Here is a 21120-nt window from a genome sequence, read left to right as displayed (position 1 = left end):
CACTTTTTGTTCACAGTCAAGTATGAATCATTCTGCATGAACTCGTTCAGTGCCCTTTAGCAAAGAACTGTGACACAACTGTGATGAACCCTGCTATAAAAAAGGTATAATTTCATTTGGTTCATGTTCACTCAGGGAAGACGATGCACAAACATGAACATAAACAACTCCGCCACTGTTCCAGCCTGCTCTGCTGAACTACAACACACTGAGCAGGGCAGCGTGTGTAGTCATGATCTGAACCTTGATTGCAGTATGATGTTCTCTCTAGTTAGCTTCAGTCTACATTTAGCCTCAAGTGTCAGCACTTTACAACAGTAGACCGACTCTTCTTATGCATAAAGGCAGCAGTGTTTCCAATAAGAGAGAAAACTCCGTCACTGCTCTCCGACAGATAAATAATGTGTAAATGCAGTTTTACAGTAAAAGAACATTTACTGTAAATGGAGGATTTATATTATTAATTATGTTTTAGATTATTTTCACAGTGTGGATACTGCTGCAAAAAATCAGCAGAGCTCTACCAGTGTTGAATCTCAGGTTTCTGGGTTAAAAGTACATTTCAACAGTCAGTCCTGAGGCAGAAGTCTTGGTGAGGTCTGTTGAAGTGGTTTCTGTCTTCGGGCACTAACAAAACAAGGTCAGTTCAGTGCTTCAGGGAGCATCTAGCAAAAAAAAAAGAAAGACAGCAATCTGTTGGACCTCTTTTTTCAGAAGTTGTTAGGAGTTAAGAGTTGGAGGAGAGCATATCAGTGTAATCAGGCTGCAGTGAAGGGGACAGCTTAATTTCTCTGATAGTAGAAAGTTCTTAGACTCAACAACATCCCATAAGCTGAGTAAGAGAGAGAGTGTGTGTGTGTCTTGTGGGCGTGGAGAGAGAGAGAGAGAGAGAGAGAGAGAGAGATGTGTCCTTCCCTGAAGCCGCTGAGCTGAGCGCGTCTGCCATATGAGCCCAGCAGGAGGAAAAAGCGCACACAGACGAAAATCCAATGGGTCAATCTCAGCGACTTTACTCTGTGTCTGGATTGTGTCTGATGCCGGTGTGTTTGGACTGACTGATTCCTCCCATGCGTTACACACCTGAAAGCGAGAACAGGAGAGTTTTTTTTCTTTTACACGAAAAAAAAAAACAATGACAGCTGAGTTAATGTCACTTCGAAGTTACTGAGATCCGCATCCTCCTGCGTCGCATCCAATCGTTGACCCCCGCGCTCTGGAAAGATGCAAAGGAGACACAGGATGAATTCCGTCTTTGTGGCAGTGTTTGTTGGAGTGGTGAGTAACTTCTTACATAACCAGCGTGTGTATAAAGTGTTGTGCCTTAAACTTTAAAACTCGTCCAGTCACGTTGTGTGGAAAAACATGCGCGGAACAACATGCGCAATTACGCATCAACATAGCCAAAAGAGACAGCCTGGTTCTAAATAGTGTAATAAGTTCGTTTTATAAGGTTTTCCTTCGCTGCAAATTTCATTTTTTTTCACAGGAAACTTTTACTGAAGTTTTACTGAAGTCTGGATTTGAAACTCTAAACCTGCTTAAACCACTGTTTATATTCTCAGTTTTATACTTGTAAAATGTCTTTAACCGAGTAAGGTGCACCTGTCTTGCCTTCAGCCCTGGTTTGACAATGTAAGGCAGATGCGGATGTATGCAGCAACCATTCAGCTTGATACTCTATAGCTCCAGTTGCTGGGTCTGTAGTTCCACCCTTCTCAGTTACATGTGGCCCATCAGACAGCAATACAATAACAATGTCGCAGAGGGCCCTGTGGAGGAGCCATTCTATATTAGGGTTTTAGAAAGTTCAAATGTACTGGTTTGACTTGAAAGTTTTGCAGGAGGACACCGTCTGTGCTCAGAAGAAAGATGTAAAAACCTTTATGTTGTAGACTGAGGAGGGATTCTTCCTCCAAGACAGCCCAATATGTGTGAGTGATAAGTAATAGTTTGAGTAGATGTCAGTAATGTCAACTTCCAGGTGCCATTAACAGAGATACATCTACAGGAGCACATGACAGAAACCTAAAGAGGATGCGTGAACACTCTTTGGAGACGCAGTTTGTCATCTCCCTGATTTATCTGTAATTCTCTTGAGGCCATGCAGGCACAGGAAGGAAACATATTTTCCACTGTCTTATATCTGGACACAGTCACTCGGCTCTGCAAGCTTGTCATGGTCCTTCTTTTGGAGCAAGCTGCATCACTGATACATGACAGCTGCTCCCACTGATGGCTATGCATCCTCTGCTGGCTCAGCACATGCAATATTGATAGCGGCTGAACCCCCTCTCCCCCCTCCCCTCACCCACCTCACCTTCTCTATCTGTCTGTCTCCTCCCCTAACTTCATAAGTGTTGATGATTCAGCGTTGTTTCCAAAGGCATTCACTTGTTATGTTATTTGCACCAGTGGGAGTTCAGGATCCATGTCTGGATTAAAATTAGGTCCAACTTTGGAAGGCTGGTTTAGTGGAACTCTAATGGTTTAACAAGCGCTGACAGCTGAGGTCCAGAGGTTAAGTGCCTCCAACTGAAAATTGACTGAAGCATTAGTAAGATTGGTCAGAGAGCTGGAGTTGTGTGTCCAGATGCTTCTGCATGCGCTTGTTGCCCTGTGTGTGTGCGTGATCATCTGGCTTTCGCTTCAGGGAGATTAACTGGCAAAAGTTAAAGAGTTAAAGACTCCCATCTTAAAAGCCAATTACAGGAAACGTGCAAGTCGAGCTGCAACTTGCTGAACGCACTGCATCCTTTTATTTTTTTCATTCCATTAGCTATTTGTTTAAATCACATTACCCTCTAATTCATCCATTTGCACGATTTAGCGATGCACTTTAATCCCAGATTTTGGTTGTTGAGACATTTTGTTGTTGCGCCCACACCTGAAGCTAGAAGTGAAAAAAAAAATAGACCCAAACGCTGGAACTTGGAGTCATTTCAAACGTGTCAGTCAGACAATTTGGAACAGGTTAGTTCACATGTGAGGTTGTAACACATTCTATGTGAGTGTGAGCACGGGTGTATATCAGGGGAAGCAGGACAGGGATGAACGTATGCTGTGACAAATTTCATTCATCTTTAAAACTTGTTATATGAAGGTAAAGAGTGAGGTAGAGTGTGTGTGTGTGTTTTGGGGAAGAAATGAGAGAAAGAAGGTAGTAAAGAAAAAAATATAAGACTGCTACAAAAACAATAATTATCTGTGATTGTTTTTAGCTTAGTGCAGACGGACTTGCTGCACTTTTGCTCGACTGGACGCATGAAGCCTGCTGAGATATCCAGCACATCATTATACTGATTGGTTGTAGGGGGATTTCTAGGATGTGGCAGTTTGTGGAGATGGTAGATACGACACACTGTGAAGTCCATGTGCCGTACAAGTCCTAAAAAACTACCTCTACATCCATCAAGTATTTTATCATTCTATCAGCAAATGTTGTACAAAGCTGAATACACATTGAGAGGTGAATACCTAAAACTCCAAGGTGAATGGGCCATGACACCATCAAGGGCAAGAAGGTGTAGGTGTGTGTGTGTGTGCATACACTCACTCAGACTTTATCTGCCAGCTGACTCAAAGGTGCCTGAGGGGACACTTGATGTAAAGAGAGCTCCTCTCTGCTGTCAGCAGCATTCCACACACACCTGAACCCTGACGCCTGGCCATTTATTTTGAGCGAATCTCCTCCTCCTTCGCACTTGTCAAGAAGCTACACACATGTGCACACATCCCCCAAAAGTGTTTCAGTAAGTCTATGGCTCATTCAGTAAGCAAAAATGTGCTTCACACTGTGATGATTGAGGAAGCTGACTCATGTGCTGCTCATATGATGAGACATGCTTCACTCCTGACAGTCCAAGATATCATTCTTCTAATCTCTGATCTGAGGCTTGCCCACCATCTTCATAAAAGATGGCCTCACACAGCCTCGTGTATGCAGACAGACAGACTTCTCCTCAGTGTCAGAGGGCAATTGCTATTTTTGCTTTGAGAATAAAGGAGTGCAGATGATTAGGTGAATGTTTTATATCATATAATCTTAAAGGCCAAGATGCAAACACAGACATACAGACACGTCCCATGCTCGGGCATGAGTGTGCAAGTGTGCATTTATGCATAAACAGAGGCACGCACAAACATCTTCACCTGTCAGCAGCAGAGATAAAACACTCAACAGGTTGATGTTTGAAGAATGTAGAGCAGACAAGCTTTTCTTGGTCTGATTTTGTTTGTGTTCATGTCTGCGTCTTTGACTGCAACATTGTAAAAGCAGTATTTGTGCGGCTGTTCTTACTGTATGTGGTAAAAGTTTCCCAATCTTTTCTGGCATGTGATCCTTTTAAAACCAAGCTGTTCCCACAGCTTGTGAGGAATTCCACACTAATTTTGCTCCAATTGTTAGAAGCCAGATAAAGAAAAGTGAACTTATATATAATAGAGATGGATCCTGGGAGGTTTTGTGCAGCTATCTCATAAATCACCTCCTAAGGTTTATGTTGGCGTCCCATTGGACCCAATGGCTGCATTTAGTGATCCAACATAAATAAGGGATACATGATTATCCAAAAAAATAAAAAAATATAAAAAAGAAAAAAGAAAGAAAGAAATGATTTCTGCTTCACAGAGCACTGTTTATTTTTTTCATCTTTTTTATTCCCTGTGCTTGTGAAATAATCTGTTTTTTTACAACCTCTAAAAACAGTTCAGATAAGAGAAAAACACTCCCTGTTTAAACATAACTACATTTTTTTGTGTGTGTGTATTGATGATTTTGCGTTTTTTAGCTGAAAGTGAATGTGTGACCTCTCTGTTGATTGGCAGGTCGGCGCTCTTGCCAACAAGGAGAATTGTTTATCGGGCAAGTACACAACCAGTGGAGAATGCTGCAAGCAGTGTCCGCCCGGCGAGGGCGTCGTCCAACCGTGTGGAGCCACGCAGACTGTCTGCGCTCCGTGCCTCGACAGTGAGTGTCACACAAACCAGCTGTTTCAGTGTCACGTGGAAACACTCACACACAAGAAGGATCTACATAAATGCACAAAAAGGTCACACAAAGTGTGCATATAATCGAGTGTTAAGTGGCTTAATCAGTTTAGTTTTAATGTCACACTGTAGATGCATCATTGCTTTGCGTTTATTGTCCTGTTGACTTCTTTATGAGACTGTGTATCATGTAAGATCTTTTTCTTCTCTTCTGTTTGCTACCATTTTTCCATCACCAAGCAACTGCTATAACTTTCTCTGATTGCTCCAAACTACCAAAAACAAGAATAAATTGACAGCATGTGTCTATGTGAAGGATTAACACCTGTAAGTTTTATTCAGATCAAACTAAGAACTCAGAAAGCGCAGACAAATGAGTCAAGTGTGTTTCATCTGACACTAAAAAGATGTTAAATTGCTGCCACTGACTTTCTCGCTTTAAGTTATGTTTTCTTCATACAAATCCTCTATTGTACTTGCTGTCTTTGGAGAAGACAGATGGCTGAAGTGGCAGCTTACAGATTGTAAATCACGGTAATGGCTCTGCAAAATTTGATTTAGTATCCAAAATGGTGCTAGACCATAAAACTGTGAATAATTCTGGACCTAATCTATTTTCTATCTGTATCACATTGACAGCTTTGTTAAGCTGCTACTCAGTCCATTAAACAGTAGGAACACATGTTTAAGTCCCTCCATCCATCTATCCATCCATCTTCTGAACCTTCTTTGTCCTGTAATGCAGGGTCACGGGGGGCTGGAGCCTATCGCAGCTATCTATGGGTGAGAGGCGGGGTGCACCCTGGACCCTAAATCAAAAATGTCATATCTGTATCTACTATTTATTTATCTGGAGATGGATGAATGAATGAATTTCAGCATTCAAGTGTAAGAACGATGAGTGTTATGAAACGGCGGTGTGTCCTGAAAAGTATGCAGATTTCAGACATAATACAATCGACTAGACGCCAGACATAACTGTTCGCCAGTATTACTGCCCTCCTCTTGGCCTTCACCATGTAGGGAGAGAAGCTGAGATTGCCTGAAAGACCTTATGAGGACGGTGAGAGCAGGGCTAGCTCCAAATGTTGTTGCAGTAAAAGACACTTTCACTGTCAGATGAGTTGTTATGTCACCGTGATTAAGACGGTAAGCACTGTAGATTTAGATTTGGTAAAGACGACTGGGTGCTTAAAAAGATATTTAAGGTCATCACTAAGACGGTTAAATTTCTGCCTTTAGCATTTGGGAAATACATTAACACTAAAAGTTTTTTTGTAACTCTGTATCATGTTGGGTCAAAGGTCACAGTGAGCCTGCAGAGGCCAACGTTGGTCCACAGCCAGGTCCTGCGCCGTTCCCAGTGTTTTTTTTAGGCCAGGAAGTAGCTGTAAAGCTCTCTGGGTCAGTGAAGGATGGCAAACTATGAGCAAAGAAGCCCCACAGTCAGAAAATGATTCAGAGCTCAGGTCATGAGAGAAGTCATGCAGAATGTGGACAGGGAGAATCTTCTATATTTGTGGTGTTTCCTTGTAATGATGTATGCTTTTCTAAGTGAATTTTAGAACATCTGAATAATATATTGTTGCCACATATAAAATCATTAAGCACTGAAGTGCTTAAGATAAATTATCCTCCCTCTGTTTAAAAACATGTATTTTAGGCTGAAAATTACATCTCTGAGTTTTGCTCCTTCCTGTTGCACAACTTAGAGCTTTTGAAGGGTGATAATTATCAGTTATAGTGCCTGTTCTGCTCAGACATGAACAAAGAGACAGCGACAGGCATGAGGCCAGACAGGCTCTGCACTCACTCACAAAGCAGATAACTCTCCATCTGATAAAATTATAAAAGGAAACATGACACATATTGATCAGATCTGTAACACAGGTGGATGAAGCATGCAACAAACAGCCCTGATTTTTCTTTTGAACACTCCCGACCTGAAAATGTTTGATTGCTTCTCTTTACAAGCACATCCACTCTTTCCTGTCAGGCCTGATACTAAATCAGAGTGTCGGCTGTGCTGTTTCATTTCATTAGGGAAATAATCCAACAACACAAGACAGCTTTTTGTTTGTTAACACGAGGTCTTTTCTCTTGTAGACCTACATCCCTGAAAATAAATTAATACATCTGGACAACATAGGGACTATTCGCTTTTAGCTACAGTCTCAGCTAAAGGTGCAGCCATGCCTAAATTCATCGGGTGACATCGGCCTGTAAAGTGCTGGCTTTTGTAGGTCGCAAACTTAGTGCTGCTAGATAAGGATTTGCTATTTGTGTCACCAGCTGTCACAAAGAGCTGCCCCTCCTGTTGCCTTGTCACAGGCATAAAGTTTATTTAAAAAAATGTGGCACATCTGCCACCTGCATTAGGTGCAGATTCAGGTCAACATGGAGGGATGTTATTTTAGCATCAATTTCATGAACTGTAACCATGTGAAAGCATCGTATGGCCTGAGTTATAATTCTGCTTAGAAATAAAATATTTCTCTTGGAAACTTTTCCACTTTTTTGTTTCACCAACAGCTTCCACCCACCACATGTCTTTGCTGGTGCTGTTCCAGTCTTATCGCCTACAGTTAATAGCACTTCATTGCACAAGTTTCCATTATAAGACTGTGGTTTCCACACAGGCTTCATTTAGCGCAGATAATTAATAAAACCAACAGCAGACCGACTGAACGACTAAAAACAGGGGCCAGCTGACAGGAAGGAGTTTGGATGAATGAGCAGATAAGCGGAGATGAAACAGAACAAGTACAGAATGGACACAAGGAAAACTTCTCAGCCAGCAGCTAATGGTTCATACACATACACACACGTACCAATACATCCAGGAAAACTCCCACACACACACACACAGCCAGAGCGGACGAAGTCAGGAGTCCTTTTATGGCCGTTGAAAACAAAGCGATGGATTGAATGTTAGACCAGAGGCGAAAGTACTGTTATGATATGATATGCTGAGCCAGGAAAAGACCGTCTGTACCTCCCTCCTCCATCACCACCACCACCAGCACCACCACCCGATCCTCCAACCCCTCCCTCCATGCTCCAGGCTAGTGTTATTAATGTATTGACTTGCATTATTGATGCATGGCATTATGATAATGGCTCTAAGAGCACTAGTGGGGAGGGGGAGTGAGGGTCTGAATGCGTGTCTGTTTGAAAAGAGGGAGAGTGATGCGGGACATAATGGGGTTGGGGGTGAGTGTGGATGGGAGGCTATGACTGGCTATGTGAGGCCCACATAGAAAGAAGAGTCAGTCCCCTTCTCGAGACATAATTAAAGAAAAATGTGAAGGACCCTCATTTGACACCATCAGTTTAAGACAGAGCTGCACACATGGATTCATCTCAGATGACACAGCCTCTGCTTTTCTTTTCTTCTCTGCGCCCGACTCTGTGTCTATCTCCCCTCATCTCAGTTTTAATCTCTGCATCATCAGAGCATAGAGCATGGTTGGTGTGACGCAGACAGAAAACTCGATATGCCATGAGACACAGCTCCTGTCTCGTACCACACACCAAGTTATTTTAGTTTATTTCCACTTCTCGTTTCTCAGAAACATGGACTGGAATTATGATTATCTGTAATAATCTGGAAGTGGAACCATCACCTGGTGCAAACTTCTGAGATGATTCATTTATTTTAGTGATAATATTTTTGGTTTTGGAGATGAGAAAGAAATTAGAAAGAGAGAGATGGACATTCTTTATTATTTTCTGCCACAGGAAGATACTACATATATAATAAATTCTTGTCATCAGTTCAGACGAACTCTGTGATAGAGATTTTGAGGTCATACAACCTCCCACTCCACCTCCCTCTCTTCACATACACACATTGCTTTTACAAATGGGTCTGTTGCATAATTTAGTGTGTTTCCCAGTTCTCTATGCAGCCGAAATACAATTCCATAAAACATGCAATATTGATTGTGTCCTTTGCAGATATATCTGTCCTAGGAAATCTTGCAGGTGCACAAAACATTTATGAAACATACTACGTAATGTTATTATGTTCCTCATCAATATATTGACATCGCCCACACCTATGCATGTTGTATGTTTCACCGGAAATGTGTATTTTAAAGGGATGTTTCAATGTCTGTTTTCTTTCTTCTTCCTTCAGGTGAAACCTTCTCAGAGAATTTCAGTCACTTAGAGAAATGTCAGCCGTGCACGCAATGTAAAGGTCTACTTCGGATGGAGACGCCCTGCACCGACTCCAACGATGCCATCTGCGTCTGTAACTACGGCTACTACCTAAATGCCTTGTCGCAGCAGTGTGAACACTGCACTAAATGTCCCGAGGGCCAAGGCATGCTGCTCAGCTGTGAGCTGGACCACGACACGGTGTGTGAGGACTGCAATGGGGACACCTACTCGGACCAGGAGAGCTCTCGAGAACCTTGCATCCCGTGCACCACCTGTGATGAAGAGGAGGTGTTACAGGCCTGCAGCCCTGTCAGTGACACAATTTGTCAAGGTAAGACAGTTTGCTCATGTCTGAAGTATGCTAAGTCTTAGTGTGCTAAAGGTTTGTACACCATATTAGGCCGAGTAGTATGGAAGATTTATGGATGTAGATAAACTCTCAAAATGCATACTATATGAAGCTACAACTTAGCTTAGCATCAGAACTCTATTGATAAGCAAACTTATTAATAGAGACCAAAAACTTTTTTGTACCAGGCTGTAAACATGTGTAGCTTAGAAGTTAAACATAAGATTCTACAGGGATTGACCTGCTTTTGGAGCCTGCCCCTAGAGGCTGCGTGTTAAACTGCAATTTTTAACACTTCTTCATGGTTGTCAGCTCCAGAGACAGCTACTTGGTTGCAGCAATGCTTACCGTGGTTAGCATGCTATCCAGCTAGCACCACTCACTGCCATCATGCAGTATCACGCCGGAAGATGAGATTATGATTCGATGTAGCATCTAGTCTGCCCTCTGTACAACATTAGAGGAAGAAGTGGACAAATACAACTACTGGAGAGACTCCTCTGAGAAGACTTCATGTAATACTGATGTATTCTTTTGATACAATTAATTCAGTTGTTCAGAGATGTTTTTTGTCCAGCTATCTAACAAATGTCTGTGGGATGACCTTGCATAAACACTGGTCATGTTTATCGTGTACTTGTGTGGAGCACAAAGTTGAGTAATAGGCTTCAATGCCCAAGGTCACAATAAACTGAATAGAGTCAATGTGAGCCCATATTTCCTGTGAAGCACTGGCTAAACAGTAAAAGATGGTGGACATCAACTTTTTTTTCAGCCACATAATCAGATCAGCTCAGTTCGACGCTGCTGTCCCCATTGACCGAAATGCCACATTGAAGCTCGTCTCATTGTCTTCACCGTCTCATCCCATCCAAAGATACAAAGACCACTATGTTGTTCTATGTCGAGGGTTTAGAAGAAGGTCACATCTCCATATTTCTTTTATATTAGTGGGTATCACACTCCAAATCATAGATTCCTTATTACTGCAGTCACTGCTCATTCCAATGATGTGATGCATCATAGATAAAATCAACGCTTTTGTGAAATGACAATAAAAGGAGTCTGTTGATCAGCCAAGCAGTCTGTCAGGCCAGCAGTTTGAAGGATGCTGTTATCACAGTGGTGAACGCAGAGCTAAAGGGAGGTCTTTGTAATGCTCCCATGATCCTGTTCAGCCTACGAGGGCTTTTGGTTTTGCCCATGGGGCTACTTGGAGGAGCCAGTAATGTGTAAAACAGACAGAGGAACGCAACACTGCATCTTTTAACCCTAACCTGATCATTTATCTGTAAGGCTGTTAATTACAATTATGTTATACAAAGGTGTATATGTCCACCATTGAGGGTGATGCTTTATGGTTAAAGTTGTTGTCAAAAGGGACGCAAAGGGGAGGTATTTGGAGGGATGATTCATCCAAAAACACGATATAAGGAGCCAGAACTCCCAATACTAAAACGTCTTCTAGATAACTAACCAAGTATATTTCATGATGAATGAGAATTTGCAGTGATTCCAGGCATGATGATTTACAGCACAGCGTGTATGGGCTTCATTGTCATATGTTATCCCTCGCTCTAACCCAATCATGCGCCTTTTATTTCTAATGTAATCTCTTTACCGAAGCACCAGTGTTATCAGCACTTACAAATCTGTTGTGCTGCCAGACGTCCATATCCATTAATGTTGTGTAGTCAGACAGCGCAGGCCTGAAGGATAAACACAGTCAGGAAGGTGGACGGATTGAGAGGAGCACACAGAAAGCCTATGAAAAGTAACGTGTGGCGTCATTGTACTGAAAGTAGAAGGACTGGAACATTACTTTGATAATATTGTAGGTTATCTTTAGTGGAAAAAACGCGTACTCTTTGGATTATATTTGAGTTTAGACTAGTAGTGAATTTTTATTGTATGTGGATACAAGCTGAGCTGATATGTGGGGTGAAAATCTAATTTCCTCCAAAAGGGATTAATGCTGTTTTTGGACTCTCACAAGGAAGCAAAAGCTCTCTTCATCTCTGTGGTGGCAAAACACGCTAATACTACCCAGACTTTGTTAGGCTATAGACCCACAGAGTTGAGGGACTGAAGCAAGATGCTTATCTTAGGGAGTGTGATATAACTTCCACTCTGCAGCATGGCCAGCGAGTCACGGTCAAAGGTGGAAGGTCATGGGAGGCTTGTATGTGTAGTGTGTGTGTGCGTGTTTAATCAAGCAGTATGAGTTCCCACTGGGGAGGTGTATATACAGCATGCCGTAATCCTCTCAGAGGTCACAACAACATGTGAAGTTGACTACGAGTAGTGATAATAATCCGGTCTGCTGTGTCTGTGTGTACACTGCACAAAATGAGGGATGTGTAGTTACAGTATGACAGTAAATCCCAGGGAGAGAGAGAAACTACTTCAAAATGCATCACCAACAGGAGCGGCCAGCCATGCTAACACACCATGACAAGGCCCTTTCATATTGTGGTTAAAGATGAATGAGTAATGCCTGGATTGACTTGCTGCCTGCTCTTATCAGCCTGAGGTTTTGGCTAAAAGCCCTCAAGGCCAGTGGGAAACTGAGGGCTTCACTCCATGACCCTGTTCTTCCTTGAGAATGTACCCAGGACTGACACGGCATATGTGAAATGACCCGATCACCCAAACCCTGGGATTCAGGTTCTCTGGCAACATAGGGCAACAGGTTGCAGAGCACATGCATGCATTGACATAAAGTTCAAAGGATTCCTAGAATATGAGTCGCAAAAAACACATATGAAGCCAGGTGTATGCTGACTGTCAATAACAGGCACAGACTGAAATCAATAAGATGGCCGATTGAATGTTACAGACGGACAGATGAAAGTTGGAGGGCAGGAGAGAGTGATTGGGAGGTTTGTTTGGTTATTGGTAGGTAGGCTGTTTGCTTCCTGAGTTTGGTTGACCTTTGCAATTGACAGGCTGCCCTGCAGAAATCAGAAAGCATAATCAGATAACGAGCATGATGCAGGCCTCTCAGTGCCTGGCCAGTTCAACAGTGGGGTGGGGGGTGGGTGGACAAAGAAACAGGAAGTGTGTGGAGAGACTGAAGCAGAAAAGATTTAACCAACTGATGTGATTTATTTGTAGGCTGCATCCTTTAAAGCAGTGTTTCCAAACCTTTTTTGAGCCATGTCACATATTTTACATGTAAAAAAAATGGACCAATCAAGTGAAATTGGATCATTACCTATGGCACACCTGATGACCTCTAACTAAAGTCTTAAAGTGTTTATCTTTTTTCTGAAAATGATCATGTTAATGTTGACGACTCATCCTGCAATTTATAATCATTTTGCATCCAAAAAGAGTATAGATTGAGGTAATTAGCTAGTGATGCCAGTTAGCAGGGCAGAGCTACTGGCATGAGGTGACATAGATACAGTGAAGGCTTTGTGTTATTATATCTCCAGTGAATAGAGCATTGCTTGGGTTGACTGCTGACTGAGAATTTAAATTTTTGACAGTCCTTCTGTGCCTTGTTTTTCTTGCCGAGCTCTGATTGGTCCATTCCATTTTTGACAGACAGACAGAGAAGAGTGGGAGAAAAATGGGGGAAATGATAAAGGGCAAAATGCCATCGACATTCCCGATTTCCTGCGTCTATTGGCACTTCAATAGCCGTGAAGAATCCCCAACCCCAGTCTGACTAAACAATTCGCTGTCTTTCTATTGCACAGTTACTCATTGTGTGACTATAGTTTGACTATAGTTTGGTCCCCTCACATCTACTGACTTATATCTCCACTGAGCTGGACTGTGTGGCCACAGCTGACCTTCTCTCTTTAACCCCTTTGCTCCCCACTCGACAGTATGAGCATTGTAATGATGAGAGAGGTTTTAAAGTCGACTGTGTCTCTTTCTCCTCTGTCAAACAAGAATCAAGTCCTTGTGGCATTGACTCCTGAAGTCGCCTGCCCTTCTGACATTTTGGGGGAAAATTTTCAGAGGTGATTTGGAATGAGGGAGTGATTCTGGTGGCAAGGGTGACCACAACACTCACGCTTCAGCTCGTGCCGTCTATTCGCTGCCAAGAGTTCTGCTGGGGTTGAGGTTTTGTCTTCATGAGGATTTACGGCATCTGTCTGTGCCAAGCCAATCCTCTCTCAGTGATACAGCATTATCTTTTAATCTGACATAGCTGACTTGAGCTGAATCACTGCGCTGTGGCATAAAGATGGGGATTTTTGTGCTGTTGACTCATTTGTTGCTCAATTTCTTTTCAAAGTGGAGGACCTTTTTGCTCAAACAGTTTGTTACCAAGTTGCCAATTGATCATGATTTGTAATGTAATGAATGCTATTAGAACGCAACAGAAGATGTGAGTTAGAACAGTACACTGAAAGGCAAATGGAGAGCTGCAGCAATGAAAGAGACAGAAAAAGCTTGTGAGTGTAGAGAGGGAGCAGATGCTGAGAATGTGGCCTGGTCGATAAAAGCGATGGAGTTACTCCTCTGCACTCTCCGGTTTCTCTGGTTGACCTCTACGAGTGCTGATCACATTCTGCCGCAGAAGAGAGAGACACACACACACACACACACAGACATATGCATGCACACACATGCGCCCCCTGTACAAGTGCACATTTAGAGGTGTGTCCGAAGCACGTGTGCAGGAAAATGAGACGGATCGTGTGAGGTAGGAACAGAAGCCTCAAGGAGAAAGTGTGAGAAAGAAACAAAGAAAGATCACAAAATGTTAAATTAACATATGTAAAAGCATAAAATGTCCCTTGGTGCTGAAGGCATTTCAGTTTCTCTACAGCAAGCACTCGTGTAATAAAAAAAACCAGCAAGCCCCTCCTTTGCTCTGTCCTTTAAAGTCAGTGTTGAAACAGCAGCAACACCTGTTTGGAAGAGTCTACAAGAGGCTGGAATGACGAGTTCAGCTCAGGTGTGGCTGCTTTGGAGTACCTCACACACACACACACACACACACACACTCAGTCCTGCTGTATGCATAAACACACAAAGAGCAACAATCTCTTTCTATATAATTAATGTTAGTGAGCACACATGTGCTGCCTGGATTTCCTGTCAGTAGTTAATCATTATAGGACAAAGCCAGGGGGAAAAGTCCAGTAATTTCACTAACTGCCAGACAATGCTGAACAATAAATATCATATTTGGTTGACAAGTGACAGTTGACCGAACGTGTTATTTTAAATGCTCTGAGGTGTTATTATTTTAACAAGAGGATTCCCAAAGTTTGACCCCAGTGAGACTGAGACTGTTAATGTTTCTGGAGGTGAGACCAGGAGGTGTTGAGTCTCAAAAACACACATTTTCTACACTTAAAAAAGATCTAGTATTGATTATTGTGGTTGCTATATGCATATATATGTTCCTTATGGATGGATGTAATATCCCTTCCTTTTTACACTTTAACACTCATCACCAATCCATTTTATAAGTGGATTGTTTTTGTGTCGATCATTAAGATGTCTCAGTATGCTAACACACTTTAGCTGGTCCAGTAACCACTGAGTACTTGGAAACAAGCTGAGCTCAGCAAAAGAGAGGGTCACTCCCCTCTGAAGCCATCGGACAGCCAGAGCTGAGCTAGTGGTTCAGTAGATGCACTCAGGGCTCTGTTTGTTTTAAATGTGGATCATAGAGGAAGGAAAGTGCTGTAATGTTGTGCAGGTGCAGAATGTAAAAGGAATGATAGATGGACAATAAATAGGGGAGCTCATTAGAAGGTAAAAAAGTGCAAATGACAGCTGATTGACAGGAAAGGAAATGCCTGATGGGAGCAACCAAACACGTAGCCAGGGGTAAAATGGCAAGAGGACTGAAGGATGAAGAGAAAAGATGGGGAGGGGACATTTGTGTGGGACAAAGAAGATCTCTGTCAATGGATGGTGTCTGATTTCATGTGTGTTGGAGGGTAAAGGATAGCTGGGGAGAGACACAGGCAAGCTATGGTGGAGCTGGTGATGAAGGTGGTGTAGATATATCTATGTTTGTCTATCAAGTCTTGAGGACTGCGGGAAGCAACCCGATATGTTCCAGTGAACCATCAGAAGCCCGTTTGTATTCAGTTTCTTAGACACTTCATCCTTACGCATTCAAAAAAAGCTGGTTAAGGATCAATGCCAATGAAGTAGCAAACATTAACTGTGCACACAAAATGATACATGTTAAATTCACCTGGCACAGTGAGTTAGATAATCCTGCAGGGCAACATGTTTGTGGTTGGAAAAGTGTCCCCATGCAGCAAGATCTAATCAGTGGCCTTGCAGGTGATGACAGAAATATACAGCAGGGATAGGATGGTGTTGCCACAAAGCACTCATCACTAAATTCCTTCAGCTGAAAACCAGCAGCAGTGCATCCATCTAAATAAGCTCTCGCTTAAAATGTATTCAGCTCATTAGTGAAAAATGGCCGCCCTGCACTCAGCGGCTCTCCTGAGGTATTTAGAGCCCTTGGAAGTCAACAGGGTGATTTCCTGTCAATGATGTGAGTAACTGTAAGTAAGTGACAGGCGAGGATAGGTTTCCACATCCGCAGTGAGGAGTGAACATGTCTGCTAATGGTTGGAGGAATGTGGGCAGAGCTGGATTGACAAACCTGCTCTTACGTTCCCTTTAATGGCTCTCCGGAGAGGAGGAGACATGACCACGCAGTGCGGGGTGTAATGTGTGTGTGTGTGTGGAGGGGGATGATTAGAAACTAAAAAAGAAGTAGATTACAATAGAGGATGTAACATCCATGTTTGCTCTTTGGACATCATTTTAAATATCCTGATCTGCAGGATATCAAAGAACCCACAGCCTGTTTCTTCACCTGAAGCGAGCTTTGGGGTCCAGTGTTGGCTCTAACTTTCTAATTTCCTTGTCCTCCATTGTTCCACAGTTCCATTGTTCTCAGCGTCTCCCTCGGACTTTATTATTTCCTCCACGACCGGCTATGAAGAAATCACACCAGACGGCCCACTACCGGGGGGCCCTACCGGCAGCACCACCACCACGACCAACAACGGCGATTCCCAGGAGCGCCTCTACCAGGGCTTGAACGACAAACTTATCCCCATCTACTGCTCTATCCTAGCAGCCGTTGTTGTCGGTCTTGTGGCCTTCATCATCTTCAAGAGGTGAGAACAGAGACATGTGGGTCACACACCTACACTAAATTATTAATTTACAGTATATATATTCAAACACAGTGGAGCCAAGGCCGATCAGATTGCAGAAAAAAACTCACTTATATCCTACCATATTGATTATTTTTTAATGTTCTCTTAAAGCTGGCATCAGAGCACTGCATTGTGGGTTAATTCTTGGCAGAGCCCCCAGCCACAGTTCTTTACCAAGTTACACACCTCTCCAGTATTTATACTGACATAATGTCGATTAACTCCACTGATGATTTAGAAGTCTTGTATGGCCAAGTTTAATTTTTTATTCATTTAGTTATTACCGTACTGCACACATCTACTTTTAATCTGTAAAACTCTCCGTATGGAAACACCTTATGGTCCACTTTGTTCTCATTTAGGTGGAATAGCTGTAAGCAGAACAAGCAAGGGGCCAACAACTGCACAGCCAACCAGAACCAGACACCGTCACCTGAGGGGGAGAAGCTCCACAGCGACAGTGGCATTTCTGTGGACAGCCAAAGTCTGCAGGAGCAGCAGGGCCAGACTCAGGCACAGACAGGTAACACTGACACACACAATGCCTGCAGTGTACCTTTACAGACGCAGTTTCCTTAACACCAAGAAACACAACAGGTCTCATTTATCAGACTTTTGTGCTTAAATTGGGCGTAAGCAGCACAACAGTAATTCCCCTTAAATGAGTTTCTTCTAATCCATGATTAAGCCTGATGGATAGCTAACCTGAAGTTTGGGATTTAGTGATTATACATAAACAGCAAGCTGTGCCCTAACTGCATCCCACTGTGTCGGTGAAGAGAAGAAGAATTCCCCCTCAGGAGTGAGCCGTGCACTGGCTTCATTGACTCCACCTTGACTGTAACCTTTCAAACTTACTGTAGCAGATCAGCAAACAAGGATTACAACACTGACAGAGCCTCCAGTGTGTGTTTGGCAGCACATGATTTTTTTTTTGTCATGTCCAGACAAACCAGTTTTAGAGAATTTAAGAATTTTAAAACCCCCATGTCTGCACAGATAATGGAAAAAGGAAGGACGCAAATTATTGCAAGCACAAAAAATTGTACAGTATTCAGAGAGCATCGTAAAGGCTGTGGCTAATCTAAAAATATATGCTCTATATTGACCTAAAATTGACCTAAAATAAAATTAATAATTCTTTTTTTTGCCCTCTGCAGTTGTCACCGTGGATGAAGAGCCCTGTTTGCTGCTTCCTCTCCACACCAGAGAGAAAGTGGAGAAGCTGCTGTTCAGAGGCAATGAAGGAGACAACTGCAACCACATGCACGACAGCGACTGGTGCAACCTGGCGGGCCTCCTTGGGTACGAGGAGGAGCGGATTGCCACTTTCCAGCAGGAAGAGCATCCTGTCCGTGCGCTGCTGTCGGATTGGGCGAGCAAAGACTGCGCCAGCATCGACACGCTGTGCACGGCCCTGCGTAAGATCAACCGCGACGACATCGCCCAGAGTCTGGTGCTCAGCCCAAGTGCCACAAAGCCGACCGCCACGTCTGTAGTGTAGTCAGCAAAGCCTTTACCACCATAACCCTAAAATATTCCTCCATGGTTTCCTTTACTTCTTTGCAATGAATCCTTACAGTCAGTATACAAACCACTCTTTCACTCAGCTATCCCACACAACACAGCCTGTGTAGCAAGAAACAGTCTTTACAAACTTCTCTCTATAATCATTCCTGGATATCTACCTGCCTTAACACACCATTTGACTCCCAGCTTACTATTATTCCAGCTGAAATATTGGAGCAGCAGTGGGCTTTGAACTAAAATTATTATGGACACTTTCATTCCTCCAGCTTGCTCGCTACATTTTTATTATAGTTCTTAAACATGCCTACCCAGAGTGACCCTTTGTTTAACTTCAAAAATGTACCAAAGAGGAGTCAGTGTTTTCAGCCCGTACCTGACTAGTGACATTATTTACATGCCATGTTAGACTTTTTGAATTTTAGTTGACGAATGGCTCGTCCCTGTTACTGCTACTGGAAGGAGGCCTGCATACCTCGGAGAGATCTGGATCTTTGCAAAGTGACAACCTGAGGAAGGATGCGCTGACACAAAAAATAAAGGTTACATCCGGGTATTTACTCTTAGTATAAATATTTGTTTTAAGACATGGAGCCGTAGCAGCAGCACACGTGGAATCTCACCTTCCGCTTCGTCTTAAGTGATTACTGCAAACTTTTTCTGCTCAAAGAACGACTGGCTGGACTTTGCCAACTAGGTGGTCTGTGGAGTCAGGTCAGCGTCTGAGGCAACATGACTCCAGTCTATGTGCTCAGTATCTGCATAACACAGATGCTCAAACACAGGCTGACCCAGAAAAGGGATGTATGCGGATCTCACATTATAACCATGTATACTATATGTACATAAGAAGACAAGTGCGCACATTAATTATAGACATAGCCATACTTGACATACAGTATGTAGCCATGCATGCATGTACTGTACTATACAAACACACACAGATGTATGCATTAACATTCTTATTCATTGTAGAGGGAAAACGTCTGATCCTGCCATGTAAATGTGGCTCTGATGAGGGGACCACATACTGTTTAATGTCATTAGCCAATGTAAGGTAACTCTCTGTCTCATTATGTCAAAAGATGATGATGTATGCTGTAGCTGGTCAAATGCTACACTGACAGTAACAAGCATGCAAAAAAGTAGCAATTCATTCCAACAACAAACAAACAAAAAAAAAAAACAAACTGATGCAAAAAAAATTAATATGCAGGTTTTTCCATCTTATTTTCTCAGGGGATCACAAATGACTGTGTAACGTCACAAATATTACAGAATTTATTACAGCAGTTCCAAAGCAGTGATTCTTGTGACTGACAATCCTCCAATCAGACAAATAAGAGGAGCGAAAAAGCCCAGAGAAAAAAAAAAAAGAAAAAGAAAAAGAGGTGTCTTGTTTCTTCTTTGTTTGGAATGACCTTTGGATAAAAGACAAGTCAGCAGAGACATAAGTCGAAGGATGTGGGATGAATTCAGACAAGGGGAAGCGGAAAAGTTTTGGATTTCCTAAACGTAAAAGGTGAAACCCAGGAATCTACATTTGAACTAATCAGCTTGTTTAAGTTCATCCCGGTCTTTGTGCAGTTGTTTTGTTGTTGTATTGCACCTCATTAGTTTGAATTTCACTTTTATAGATCAACTTTTGTTTTTAAACAAATGTACTTTGTGTTAGGGGAAATATTTGAAGGAACCAATAGTTTACTTAGCTAAACTCACCTGTTTCACCATCTGCAGTTTAACAATCCTGAGTACAGATTATGACCAACCACACTGTGGTATGCGTCACTTTAAATGAAGGTATTCTTACTACTCTATAAGGGTTGTTGTATTTTAATTCCCTTTATAACAATTGTAAATAGTATTATATTGTTGTTTTCGTCCTAGATTGTAGCACTTAAATGTGTCCTCTCTACATCACAAGTGCCTGAGAAGTCTTTCAGGTGTCTGCTGATGTTGTACATTATGTTTTTTTCTGTTTTGTTATTAAGTTCTTGTTTTTTTAATGTTTAAATAATTTGTCTTTTTTTAGGTTTTATTTGAGTTAAATCTAGGAAGGCATAACTGTACAGTATCTATGTAAAATGGAATTTTTTACACTATCAGTGCTGTCTGAGATTTAAAGGGACAGAAGGGCAAAGGGAAGGAGTTGCATCAATAAAGAAATGCTACAGTTAAAATAGAAATCACTAAATTAATTCAAAATAAAGCTGAGATAGATCAGAATTAAAAATGGGTATATTTCTGTATTTAGAACAACAGCACCTTACTATCAAATTCGGTTTAGCATCAATTCAACATCATAAAAAGCCCCTGAAAGGTTTGCCATTATGGGGAAATGATTTTAAGTGCTTTCCTGCCAAAGGTTTGATGCAAAAAGTGATCCCAGTCCCAGCTGTAAACAAGGACGATCCAGCCTCCAGACAGCCAAGCCAGGACAGACGTTAGATCCTCTTTGTGCCAAGCTAATGTGACAAACTTCATATGAGTTCTCAGTTGTCCCAAAACAACTGGTGAATAGGTTTTTATTTCCACTTTTCTTAAGACATTTATTTTGCTTGTGTTCATCCATTGCCACAGATCAGCCTTCCCTGGAATCCTGTGGTCAGGACAGGATGTTTTCTACTATTTCTTGGACAGTATTTGTTTAGCCTAACAATAATGATGACCTTTGAAGTGCTTGTACAGTGAAGCCAACTGAAGGTGAACATGTCATGATATTGCACTTGAGAGACAGGGGTCAGGGGTCGGGGATGTAACTCACAGTGACAAGACTGGCAGTGCACCACTGAATTGTACAGATCTGAGAACCACTGAATGTTCATTGTATACTAATACGTATGCTGTCCTATACTTAATGTGAATTTGCTAAATTCCTACAGCAGACAAGCAGTAAAACTAATAATAAAGCTCTTCAATCCA

General features: G+C 42.2%; 1 protein-coding gene across 1 annotated transcript; it reads left to right on the top strand.

The window, feature by feature from the left end:
* The first annotated feature begins 928 nt into the window (after positions 1–928).
* Positions 929–21120, top strand: ngfrb (nerve growth factor receptor b). Its single transcript, XM_028430034.1, has 6 exons — positions 929–1275; positions 4825–4966; positions 9128–9484; positions 16392–16629; positions 17034–17194; positions 17832–21120. Exons 1-6 carry the CDS (start codon positions 1222–1224, stop codon positions 18173–18175), a joined length of 1296 nt encoding a protein of 431 aa, XP_028285835.1. The 5' UTR covers positions 929–1221; the 3' UTR covers positions 18176–21120.

The sequence above is a fragment of the Parambassis ranga genome, chromosome 19 (genome assembly GCF_900634625.1).
Source record: "Parambassis ranga chromosome 19, fParRan2.1, whole genome shotgun sequence".
Taxonomy (NCBI): Eukaryota; Metazoa; Chordata; class Actinopteri; family Ambassidae; genus Parambassis; species Parambassis ranga.
This window is presented reverse-complemented; position numbering and strand designations above follow the sequence as displayed.

What these genes read in the sequence shown, in the direction of transcription:
- ngfrb (XM_028430034.1), top strand. Translation starts at nt 1,222, where the DNA reads ATGCAAAGGAGACACAGGATGAATTCCGTCTTTGTGGCAGTGTTTGTT. An exon ending in CTGCGCTCCGTGCCTCGACA is followed by an intron (nt 4,967 to 9,127) that starts GTGAGTGTCACA and finishes TTCTTCCTTCAG; the next exon opens with GTGAAACCTTCTCAGAGAAT. An exon ending in CAGTGACACAATTTGTCAAG is followed by an intron (nt 9,485 to 16,391) that starts GTAAGACAGTTT and finishes ATTGTTCCACAG; the next exon opens with TTCCATTGTTCTCAGCGTCT.